The sequence below is a fragment of the Sinocyclocheilus grahami genome, unplaced genomic scaffold, assembly GCF_001515645.1.
Source record: "Sinocyclocheilus grahami isolate Dianchi unplaced genomic scaffold, SAMN03320097.WGS_v1.1 scaffold649.1, whole genome shotgun sequence".
Lineage (NCBI taxonomy): Eukaryota > Metazoa > Chordata > Actinopteri > Cypriniformes > Cyprinidae > Sinocyclocheilus > Sinocyclocheilus grahami.
This window is the reverse complement of record NW_015505828.1, coordinates 280,043-293,171: the sequence shown is the minus strand read 5'-3', so window position 1 is coordinate 293,171 and position 13,129 is coordinate 280,043. Positions and strand designations below refer to the sequence as shown.

Here is a 13,129-nt window from a genome sequence, read left to right as displayed (position 1 = left end):
ATGCTCTGCAGTGAATGGGTGCCGTCAGAATGAGAGTCCAAACATCTGATACAAACATCACGATAATCCGAGCTGTTCATGAGTTGCAAAGCTCTTCATCTCTTTAACTGTTTCATTTTGTTTTCATATAAAATACATTTACTGTCGTGACTGTTCATATTAAACACTGAAAACTGCTTTGGAATTTTTTCTACAGGTGAGTACACATTTTCAGAAAATGTAATGCTTTAAAAGGAACAGTTCAAACAAAACATATATATAAAGTCAAGAAACAAAATAAGCATTGTATCAGTCTCTGTCAGAGTGAGCTTAATTTTAAATGCAACATAATCTTATGTAATCCCCCATCAAAGCAGCTTTCTCTCAGTTGCGCTAATGCACATCATGCACATACTTCAGCAACTGAATGACAAAGGAAAGTCTTTTACAATAATTCTAATGAGAGCAAAAAAGAGTGATTGGGGACCAGTTTAATGTGTTGAATGCTTGAAGCCATGCATTTTTGCCAGTGGGGATGATGACATGTTATTTGCCAAGAACGTTTAATCACACCTTTGCAGTTCTCTGAGGTGTCCTGTTGGTTTACATGGCATGTCCAACTGTGGCTTAAAACCTTTCTGAAAGCATTGAAATGCCAGTGAAACATCTTACTCATGGCACAAATTCAACCACAGATGACAGGCAGAAAACCAATCCTGAGCTCTCTGTGGTTAATAATATCTGCATATGAGATATGCTATTAATACTGATGTGAATCTTCATTATATGCATTACAGTAAACTCAATGAATGTCATTTATACCTGCAGCTGCTCGAATTTCCTTCTGTGCACATGTCTATATGGGTGGGTGGCTGGGTGTATGTGAGTGAGAATAATTTTAAAATGATATTTTACATAAGCCCTTCTTCTAATCTGACTTTGACCTAAAATCAGAAAGGGAAACATATGCCTCAGCGCGTTTGAGCTAATGTATTATGACTTTCTGTTGCAAACTAGGTCGCTTGATTTATTTAACACTATATACATATCTTCATAAAAGTCTGGGTTGACACCCTCACTATGGAAAACAAGAGGATGATATCATATTTCAACAAAACAATCAGTGCAAAAACCTCATAAACAGCACTGATAATATTAATAGTTTATACACACCAATTCAAGTAGCACGAATAAAGAGTATCAAATCAGATAACTGATTTTTTTTTTAATCAGCAAGGACACATATTCAATTGACTAAAAGTGACTGTAAGATTTATATTTCAAATAAAAGCTGTTCTTTCTATTCATTAAATCAAACTTTTAAAAAATGCATCACAGTTTCCACATCACAACTGTTTTCAACACTGATGATAATAAGAAATGTGACACTGAAGACTGGAGTGATGATGCTGTAAATTCAGCTTTGCGTCACAAGAATAAATTACATTTTAAAATATAATACAATAGAAAACAGTTATTTTAAATTGTAATAATATTTCACAATATTACAATTTTCACTGTATTTTTTGGGCAAATAAATGCAGACTTGGTGAGCAGAGAAACATTTAAAAAATCTTACTGTCACCAAACATTTAAATGGTAGTGTGTGTATATATATATAAGACACTACTTCTTTTGTGTTCAACAGAAGAAGAAAAAAACTCATACAGGTTTGGAAAAACCTGAGGGTGAGTAAATTATGACAGAATTTTCATTTTTGGGTGAACTATCCCTTTAACGGTTAGATGAACCAATTTTGATATAATTCATCTTTAATTTTATTTTTGAGAACTCTGAGACATTAGACGGAGAGACCGTGCATATAGAGTTATGATACAGCTTGGATGTCACTTCTTGGAAGTGAAGAATCTTGTCATTGCGGTCAATACAATGAATGTTGGAATTCTGTTCTCAGCCGTCAGACTGAGATGCACTACTGGGCTTTTCCTTCTCAGACATGTCCTTCAAATCTGTAAAAAACGAGAAACGCTGTTGAGAATCTATATTATGTTTCCAGACGTAACAAAGCATCTACAAGTGTCGAGCAAAGTCAGCGTGGGAAAGATTGAAATATAAACATTCCAGTCTGGTTTACAGAAAAAAAGGCTTTATCTCTGTCTCATGTGATGAAGTTTTTTGGCTGCACAAAGCCAGAAGAGTAAAGCACCTTTTCCCACTATACTGTAAGTATACTGTAAGTATCTCAATAAGTGACAAATTACTCAAATTGTACACAGAAAGCTATTCTATGACTTCAGAAGACTTGAAAAGTTGCACGAGTTGGATTATGGATACATATTTTTTAAAAAACAGTATATTTTTTGACAAGTCCAAACATTAGGCCACGACCTTGGGAAGTCGTGGCCTAATGGTTGCGGGTTCGAGTCTCGTACCGGCAGGGATTGTAGGTGGGGGGAGTGAATGTACAGCGCTCTCTCCCACCTTCAATACCACGACTGAGCAACCCCCAACTGCTCCCCGGGCGCCGCAGCATAAATGGCTGCCCACTGCTCCGGGTGTGTGTTCACGGTGTGTGTTTGTGTGTGTTTTGAATGGATGGGTTAAATGCAGAGCACTAATTCCAAGAACGGGTCACCATACTTGGCCACGTCACGCCGACAGCATCACATTCAATTTCATCATACAGAAAAGAGCAGAGTGGACATTCTCCTTTTGTGTTTCACAGAACAGATCTGCATCATAGTGATATTTTTATTAATAATTGTTGAACTAGTTTTTATTGCTATATTGTTTTCATTTGAATTTTAGTTAACATTTTAGTAATAGTAATTTTATTTTTAGTTTTGTGTAGTTTGATGTAACTTTGTGCTTTGGTGAGGTATTTTATTTATTTACTTTATTAGTACTATTATTTCATTTATTCTCATCTTGTCTAGAGTCTAGTTTTGCAAAATAAAGAGCATCCGTGATCACTATAACCTCAACACACCTGAGCGTCAGTTCATTTTCACTGTATGCAAAAGAGCGGCCAGGATGATTGATTTATTAAGCGTTTGCTTTTGGGCTCTATGGAAATAAAATGTCATGAAGGTTTGGAACAACATGGGTTTGAGTGAATGATAGAATTTCTGTATTTTAAATGCATGTAACATTTCCATGTGGATTACAGAGTTTTAAAATAAACTAACTAATAAACTTAATGTGATGCATATTTGTCAGTACATGCATAATAGTTTATTATTAACTATTTGCATCTATTTCATTTGTATTTAAATAATCGCACTTTCTAACACATTTATTCAAATCACTTAGAATGAGCATTCGTCTGTTCATTGTGAAAACAATGTATTCAGTTCAAAAATATGAACATGAATAAAATATGGTTAGAGAGTCGGATTTGTATAATTGACAATACAACTGTATAGTCGACAATAATTGACCGTCTTCAGCAGCAGTAATCAGCAAAATTTGTGAGTTCCATTCAGATAAATGGCATTGTTACGTTCACTGCCACCAATATGGCCGACTTCCGGATTGATGACGTGTCGTGAACACACTCTATACTAGATGCAAAATACTCACAATGAAGTACCGTCTTGTAGACTAGAGTGTAGCCGAACTCTTTATTCGTGTTCAGATCCACAGTAAAAAGGAAGCGCAGTTCGAGCGGGAGCTGTGATCTGGGCATGTTTACTACAGCCGGGATGATCCTCTGTGACATGGGCCCTTCAGACAGGACCTGGTGCATCTGATACAAGCACCAGTCATCCTTCACGAAGTTTGGAGTGACGAGTAACAGCCAGCAGTGACTGTCCTGCACGGCCTGCAGCAGCTCAGTGGACACAGCGCCTCCTGCGGGACAGTCCCGCTCGTGCAGGTAACATCGCAGGCCGCTAGACGGGGCCTCTAGGAACGAGGCCAGACTCTGTGCTAGATCACTGTCCTCATCGTTGTGACACACGAAAACATCATATCTGAGAGAGGAGCGGTAGGGGGAGGAGAGCACGGAGGGCAGAGGCTGATCTGAGGCTGACGGCTTGGCTGAGATGGAGGAAGAGGAGGAGCTGCTGGTGTTGGAGTGTCCGGAGGAGCACGTCTGAGTGATCTGGGCATGTTTACTACAGCCGGGATGATCCTCTGTGACATGGGCCCTTCAGACAGGACCTGGTGCATCTGATACAAGCACCAGTCATCCTTCACGAAGTTTGGAGTGACGAGTAACAGCCAGCAGTGACTGTCCTGCACGGCCTGCAGCAGCTCAGTGGACACAGCGCCTCCTGCGGGACAGTCCCGCTCGTGCAGGTAACATCGCAGGCCGCTAGACGGGGCCTCTAGGAACGAGGCCAGACTCTGTGCTAGATCACTGTCCTCATCGTTGTGACACACGAAAACATCATATCTGAGAGAGGAGCGGTAGGGGGAGGAGAGCACGGAGGGCAGAGGCTGATCTGAGGCTGACGGCTTGGCTGAGATGGAGGAGTGTCCGGAGGAGCACGTCTGAGAACATTTACCTGGTTGGACTTGGTCCAAATCATTTCTTTGTTTTCCAAAGCGCTGACGAAACCAGCCTGATGATGAAACGGAATATGATATTATTCAGTTATACAGTTAATGTAATATTCAAGTAATACACAGAAGCATTTGTTGCATAAATGAACACATGTTAATGGGACAGAGCTAAAAGCGCATCAATATAAAGCACTATATATCTAAACATTAATTGACACAGTATATACAACATTTGATTTTTGCATTTCAGCATAGTTTCTTTATTACATAGATACAGATAACATTATTATACAATTTCTGATGAGATTATTACAATGTTTTACAGTATTAAAGTATTTAACTAAAGCAAAAGCACTAAAGTTTTAAATCAAAATTATTACATTAAAATGTAATTTTTTTTACTAAACATTTATACATTTTTGCACATATACATAAACAACAAATATATTACTAATATATTTGTCATATATGTTGCCCTGCAACATAACCTGGTTTCTGAGTTTTAAATCTAAATAAATTGTTACATTGTATTTATTATTTTCAATTAGTTTTAATTTTATTGTATTTTTGAAATTATATTTTGACTAAACATTAGGACTCGTGTCACGGTGGGGACCTAAATTGAGGTCCCCACGGGTAAACAAGCTAATAAATCAGCTAATAAAGTTTTTTGAAAATCTGAAAATGCAGAAAGTTTTCTGTGAGGGCTAGGTTTAGGGGTAGGGTTGGTGTAGGGCAATAGCACATACAGTTTGTACAGTAAAAAAACCATTACGCCTATGGAGAGTCCCCATAAAACATGGAAACACAACATGTGTGTGTGTGTGTGTGTGTGCGTATATACATACACTACTGTGCAAGTTCTAGGCCATTAGTATTTTAACCAACAAAAAATGGATTAAGTCAGTTATTTCTATCGTTTGCTGTAGTGTGTCAGTAGGAAATATCAGTTTACATTTCTAAACATTCCTTTTGCCATTCATTGTAATAATCCAGTGAGATTTTTGTCTGACAACAACCAGTGCTGCACACAGACATCTGATCTCAGCATCATCCAGTCCGTCTGCGATTACATGAAGAAACAGAAAAAACTGAGACAAACTAAATCCAGAAGACCTGTGGCAACATCGCCATGACGCTTGAAGAAACCTTCCTGCAAAGCTACAGTACTGTGAGAAGATTTAGGCACTTGTGTAAAAATGCTGTAAAGTGAGGATGCTTTCAACAATAATGTCATAATTAGCACCAGTTCCTCTAGACAAAAGCGATTCTGTTTCACTATGACTATCACGGCTGAATGACAATAAACGCTGATTTGCTTCTGATTTTACTTCTTGCTGTCGCACTGTCAGTATCTTCTTGAAGTCCTGCTACCACATTAAAATGTCTATTTTTTTGTGTTACATAATTGTTAACTTCCTTTGTGTTTGATAGTGATGATGCAACATGAAACTGCAACAGAGACTTACCCATAATGCTGCTCATGTGGTTTTCCTCCATTCTTCTCCATCCTTTCAAGGATATAAACTACAACAGGCACATATGCAGTCAATATTTAAACATAAATACTGTATCGCACAATACATCTCATGTATACACAAAAGTAACTCTCATACAACAGAAAAATAAACCATTGCATGACATGCACACTGTTATCTGCTTAAAGTTAATATCACTTCCACTTTATCCCTTGGATCACTTTCACTTTTTATGTCTGGATATTAGTGCATTTGTGATTATTATGAAGTAGACTGCAAGTAAATATCATCATTCTATCATATTCAAAGCATTATTAATACAGTAGATGATGAATAGAGTGAGACGATCAGTACTTACAGTTGTTTTAAGATGAAAAGAGAGTGCAGGTCGTCTGAGGGCACTGCTGGAGTGCAAAAGATCAGCATGACATGTTTGAGGAAGTACATGCGATCGGAAATGATGCACCATTATGCAAACCAGCACAACTTATATCCGTTCTTACAAATAATCATAATGAAAGAATAGGAAGACGGGAAGTGAAGAAAGAAATGGGTGTAACTTTGACTTACATTTGGACTTACTATTGACAGTCTGGCCTGACTACAGTATATTGCAACTACAGGAGTAGCAGTTTCCATTCACACTTGGTCTATATGGTTTGCTGGGCTTCTCCTCAGTTATGAGAAATGGGTGCGGTCGAGATTTCAAACATACATACAGAGTCTGTAGAGTCTACAAAATGATTCAGCTGTGGGAAGATTTTGCATGTTCCAGTTACTAAATTAATATGCACTCAAAAATCCTTTATATCATTCATGTTATATGCCATGGTGGATAACCTACATTTTTGCTCTGAGGGCATCGTTTTAAGCTGTAGCTAAAAAAAAAAATGTGCAAAAGCTCTGTGGCGGTAGCTACCCTTTCAAGAGGTACTAATATGTACACTTAAGGTACTAACACACAACATTTAGGGGTAAATAAGATACAAAAGTGTGCTTCAACTGTGTGTGGTTTTTACGGCTCACTGCTCCGTACACACTCTAAAAAATGCTGGGTTAAATAGGGACAAACCCAGCTGTTGGGTTGTTTTATAAATGTTACTAAACATTTATACAAGATATGTTGGTAACCAACAGCTTTTGGTCCCAATTGACTTCCATAGTAAGGGAAATAAATGGCTACCGTCATATTCTTCAAAATATATTTTTCTGTGTTCGACAGAAGAAAGCAATCCATACAGGTTTTGAATGACATGAGGACGAGCGAATGATGACAGATTAATTTTTTTAACACTTAAGGTACTAACACACAACATTTAGGGGTAAATAAGATACAAAAGTGTGCTTCGACTGTGTGTGGTTTTTACGGCTCACTGCTCCTTACACTCTCTAAAAAATGCTGGGTTAAAAAGGGACAAACCCAGCTATTGGGTTATTTTGACAGAGCTATTGGGTTGTTTTGACCCAGCTATTGGGTTATTTTGACCCAGCTGTGACCCAGTGGTTGGGTTGTTTTGACCCAGTGGTTGGGTTGTTTTGACCCAGTGGTTGGGTTGTTTTGACCCAGTGGTTGGGTTGTTTTGACCCAGTGGTTGGGTTGTTTTGACCCAGTGGTTGGGTTGTTTTGACCCAGCTGTTGGGTTGTTTTGACCCAGCTGTTGGGTTGTTTTGACCCAGCTGTTGGGTTGTTTTGACCCAGTGGTTGGGTTGTTTTGACCCAGCTGTTGGGTTGTTTTGAACCAGCTGTTGAGTTGTTTTGACCCAGCGGTTGGGTTGTTTTGACCCAGCTGTTGGGCTGTTTTGACCCAGCTGTTGGGTTGTTCTGACCCAGCTGTTGGGTTGTTTTGAACCAGCTGTTGAGTTGTTTTGACCCAGTGGTTGGGTTGTTCTGACCCCAACTGCTGGGTCAAAACAACCCAATAGCTGGGTTTGTCCCTTTTTAACCCAGCATTTTTTAGAGTGCACATCCACACCAAAACCCACATCAGTGTGCAAACGTGTGCGTACATGTGTGTCTGAAAGCCAGATCCATGTAGGCTACAGTAGTTCATTTGTTTATTTATACCTAAATTTGTTTGATTTTTAATGCAACAAAGTCATATCGGTGTCATTTAAATTGTCAATAATATTGTAAAATATCACTACAATTTAAGTTTTCTAAAATGTGATTTTCAAAGCTGTATTTTCAGCATCATTACTCCAGTCTTCAGTGTCGCATGATCCTTCAGAAATCATTCTGATATGCTGCTTTGCTGCTCAATTATTGTTGGTGCTTAATAAAAACAAAAATAGGTTATTATTATCATTGGTGAAAACAATCGATATTTTTGCGGAAACCGTGACACATTTCTTTTTTTCAGGATACTTTGATAATCAGGGTATCTTCCATCCAATCATTTTTTGTTTTAATATTGAAATCTGAAAAATGAAAAACGGGCACATATTTCGTTCTGTGACTTGGGTTTAGTTGGCAGAGAAAATAACAATTGTGTATGCCATCAGTTAGCTGGCCAATACTCCATATTAATTAAATGAACTCAGTTTATTGTCTAAAACTACCTGTGTCACATAAATTAATAGTGGTCTGCGCTTGTCTACAATACATTCTCCCCACGCTGCAGTGCATCGCGCAGCTTTGCCACACATATTTTAATGGGTGGATAACTATAATAAAACAGGTATGCCTAGGGCCAAAAGGCTCTGCTTCAGTATGGTTTGTGTCAAGCCATTCATTAATCTGGCTGTTTGATGAAGAGATAAAATGTAGTAGAAATAAACATGTTAAGAATCAATAGAAGCGGAGGACTATTATTAAGTTTTTTTTTAGGACTATTATTATGTTGTAATGTTTGGTTGACCAATTAGCAGAGAGGGGCGTTTCATTCCCGCCCACATGTAGAGATCGAATATTCAAGTTGTTTATTCGTTTTCTATCCCTGAATGTAAAAACGAAAAAGTAAGCCGGATTCTTGATTTTTCGTTTTGTTTGAATAATTGAAAAACGAAATATGTGCCCGTTTTTCAGATTTCAATATTAAAACAAAAATTGATTGGACGGAAGATACCCTGATTTTTGATGAATGGGAAGTTCAAAAGAACAGCATTTATTTGAAACGGAAATATGTTTTAGTTTTAGCATTATAAATGTCCCTTTTGATCAATATATAACGCATCTTTGCTGAATGACTTTTTATTTTAACCTCGCTTGAAGACTTTTATTTTGAAAAACAAACCGCTCTTCCGGTCGGACGTTCAGACGCGTGCTGAATGAGGTGAGTAAACACTTGTCACTTTGTATCCGTTGTATAAGATCAGCATTGCAACATGAAAGTTCGCGATGTGTGTCTGATTTAAAGGAGCAGTATGAAAACTCCAGTGAGCGTCCTGCGGCTGCCCAGAGGACCGGACCCGAACAGCCGAGGTTTCGACCCGAACTCTCCCCGCTTCATCGCTCTCTGTCCCACAACCGTTCCCGCCTCCTCCTCCTCCTCGGATGAAGAGGAGCAGCGGCTGCGGGCGGAGCTGCGCGAGAGGTTTCTGCGGGCGCTCTTACTGATGACGGGCAGACGAGTCCGGTTCGACATGCACGAGCACGTGCGCGTGCACGCGAGGTTCGGCGCCTCGGACATAGACGTGCTGACCCTGCAGGTGTCCGACCTGGAGACTCCTCTCGGGGTTCAGAGGGAGGCGCTTCTGAGATGCCAGGATGTGATTGCGTGCGCTTTCGAGGCGTGAGAGCGGGTGTTCGGCGCGAGAGGGCGCTGCTTGCTGCGTGTAATAAAGCTTTGCAACGTTGAGAGCTGCATTCTTAAAATGTCTTTCTTTTTAACCCCTAATCAACACTTAAAAATAAAGGTTCTTGCAGTGATTTTGGGGTTCTTTTCTAATCTAAAGAACCTTTTGTGCAATGGAAAGTTCCCATGGATGTTAAAGGTTCCTGACGCCAATAGAAGAGCCTTTATTTTTAAAGGGGTCATGCTGCTAAAAATAACATTTGTTGTGTATTTGGTGTAATGAAATGTGTTTATGCGGTTTAAGGTCAAAAAACACATTATTTTCCACATACTGTACATTATTGTTTCTCCTCTATGCCCCGCTTTTCTGAAACGTGTCGATTTTTACAAAGCTCATCGGTCTGAAAAGCGAGGTGTGCTGTGATTGGCCAGCTATCCAGTGCGTTGTGACTGGCCGAATACCTCAAGCTCGTGACGGAAATGTTACGTCCCTCACCGCACATGTGACGACCCCGGGCTGGACTCCGCTTCGTCCACGGTGAGAGCCGATCCGGCGATCCACAGCACTAAGTTAAAGTATTTCCTCAGCGACCAGCACGGATCAGCTCCAGGCATGACGAAGTGGTCCTCTTTTGGAAGACCAAACAAAGTAGTTTCGCTTTCACAACCAAGCACACAGCGTCTTCACGACACGGCGGCGGCAACAACAATACTACAGCGAGAATAAAAGTTACGCCTTCTTTCTTTACGTGAACATTTGGGCGGCGTTATGCAAATCTTCCCACATAGTGAGGTAGACATGTGGGGGCGTGTTCAAACGAGCCGTTTTAGGTAGGCGTGGTTAACTCTTAAGTTTTATAAAGAATATCTCTTTGGATTTGAGACTTTAGTCTTCGCAACTTTACAGATCTTCTTTATGCACCAAGAGCTTGTAACACTCCAAAGAGAAAGGACAAGTTGAAATCGCATTATACGACCCCTTTAAGAGTAGACTCTAGAGAGTATCTACTAATCATTAAACTAATCCAAACGGCACATGAGTCACATTACAAAAATGCACCATAAATGCCATTCTGGAGCCACAGGGAAATGACGTCATGACAGGACTGATTTACTGACGAATCCTCGAGAACGCACATGAGCGCCAAGCCAACAGACGGGGAAAATATACAAAAGAGAAAAAAAAATCGGCATGTTTTTTTAGGAATAAAATGTTATAAATCAGTGTGAATGATATATGAACAAACCACTCAGTATAAATCTTTAGAACATAGATAGGAATAAATCTGTTACGGTGTGTAAGTGCTACCAAAGTGGAGTTTTCTTTTGTTTTTTTTTATTGAAATCTACAAAATCAAATTGATAAAATGTAACAAAATAAACACTTCGAGGAATAGTTCGTCCAAATCTTCTGCTGAACACAGAAGAAGATATGTTGGTAACCAACAGCTTTTGGTCCCAATTGACTTCCACAGTAAGGGAAATAAATGGCTACCGTCATATTCTTCAAAATATATTTTTCTGTGTTCGACAGAAGAAAGCGATCCATACAGGTTTTGAATGACACGAGGACGAGCGAATGATGACAGATTAATTTTTTTCACATTTAAATGTGTATTTTGGATGCTTTCGTCCCTCTAGTATGAAGTTACGGAAGCAAAATAACCTACAATCCCAACATTTGATTCCATTATAGCACAGCTGGGATAGTGCTTTGACCAATCAGCATCAGGAGCAGTCTTTAAAAGCTTCTGACCGTGTTCGAGATTAAAACTCAATTTAAAGTGTCCACCTGCACCAAAACGCGCAATCTCCAAATGACTCGTCTTAACAGTTTTCCCCTGAAAACACACCAAAAAAGCATATTAGTCATGTATTTGTGTCCAAAAAGTTTTTTTTAAGGGCACAGGAGTTTGTTACTCTTCTAATGGAGCGAGGAGAATCAATGACATTCAATCTTCTTAAAAGGTACGAGGTTGTTTACCAAAGCCGGTTTTATTAGAATAGCATTAGACATTGTTCAATGACTGTGCCTTTGTTTGTGAAGTTACCCTGCAGAGCGGCGGGGCCTGATGACTCATCCCACAGCACACGGACACAGACAGACCCGTCCTGTTGTGTGCTCAGAGCTCCTCATCATTTCATCAGGAAGCTTACAAGGGCATGCAATGATAATTCATATCTCAAGTCATGAACCGAGTCTTTTTGCTCACCTACAGCCAGCAGTAATCATGTTTTGAGATGCAGGTCTGCGACCGCTTACGTCAGACGTTCATGGCTCAGATTTAATCATCTTCCTCTCCTTCATTTGCTTGAAATGTTTCATTGAATCCATCAAGGAACGAGTGAAGGACTAAAGGACTAACACATTGATCTGTGTTTCTTTGGATTGCTGTTCACTTGCAGAAGTGCTTACTGAGTGGACTCTACGTGTGAGGCATCAACACAGTTTAGTGAGGGTTACAGCAGCTTTTTGATGTCATAGACACCCTAAATATGACGCAAGTCAAAAAAATAATTTTTACTTTCCATGTGTGCTATTGCATATATTATTTACATTTTTAATTATTTAAATATTTTGTTTGTATTATTTTTTTATTTCAAGAATATCATTTTGATATATAAGTGTATTTGAAGAAAATATTGTAATATATTTTAGAAGTTGTATCATTTTTCTACTCACCACCTAGTAAAACATGCCTATTATAATCTCATTAATCATGTAAATTCTTTTTTCCCTCATATATGGGGTGTTGATCGTTTTTTATGTGCACCTGATGATCAGATTTACTTTCATTTTCATTTTAATTAAAGTTTTTTTTTTGTAATTTTGTTGTGTGCTTGTCATTTTTATTATTTTTTTAAATGTCTATATACTTTCTATAAATGTTATTTCTGTTTTAGTTTTGGTTATTTTAGTAAAGTTTCAAAACAGCTTTTTTGTATATTGGGTTTTGATTGTTTTTTACTGTTTTACTTTTATATTGGTCATTTTAATATTACTATTAGTTAATATAAGTTTCAGTGAATTTAGTTGTTTTTGACATTTTTGTTAGTTTTTTAATGTTTACATTGTATTTATTAATTTTATTTTTCAATTTTATTTATTTTAGTAGAGTAAGTTCAACTAAAATGAAAATGATAAATGTTTTATCAAAATAAGTTTGAATTATATATATATATATTATATATTTTTTTTTTTTCAAGTAATGAAAATGTTTATGGTTTTATTTTTTATATCCACTATAAAATAGGATAATTGAGATACAGTATGGTATTTTAATATATATTTTTAATATAATATAATATTAATATAATATTTTTATATTCTAAATTTCATTTCATATCATATTTTCCTCTTTATTTGAACTCGAGTAATTTTATATTTTTTTATTAGATTTTACTGTATATATACAGTGGGTACGGAAAGTATTCAGACCCCCTTACATTTTTCACTCTTTGTTATAT

At 37.9% G+C, this 13,129-nt stretch overlaps 2 protein-coding genes across 2 annotated transcripts; one reads left to right on the top strand and one right to left on the bottom strand.

Annotated features, from left to right (window-relative positions):
* Positions 1–1,875: 1,875 nt before the first annotated feature.
* Positions 1,876–6,347, bottom strand: LOC107558553 (toll/interleukin-1 receptor domain-containing adapter protein-like). Its single transcript, XM_016242212.1, has 5 exons — positions 6,286–6,347; positions 5,919–5,976; positions 4,052–4,508; positions 3,523–4,007; positions 1,876–1,949 (listed from the first exon to the last, which is right to left on the bottom strand). Exons 2-5 carry the CDS (start codon positions 5,947–5,949, stop codon positions 1,891–1,893), a joined length of 1,032 nt encoding a protein of 343 aa, XP_016097698.1. The 5' UTR covers positions 5,950–5,976; positions 6,286–6,347; the 3' UTR covers positions 1,876–1,890.
* Positions 6,348–9,132: 2,785 nt separating this feature from the next.
* On the top strand, positions 9,133–9,721 carry LOC107558561 (gem-associated protein 7). The gene is made up of 2 exons (XM_016242217.1): positions 9,133–9,199; positions 9,284–9,721. The coding sequence occupies exons 1-2, from the start codon at positions 9,195–9,197 to the stop codon at positions 9,660–9,662; spliced, it is 384 nt and encodes a 127-aa protein (XP_016097703.1). The 5' UTR covers positions 9,133–9,194; the 3' UTR covers positions 9,663–9,721.
* The last annotated feature ends 3,408 nt before the right edge of the window (positions 9,722–13,129 follow it).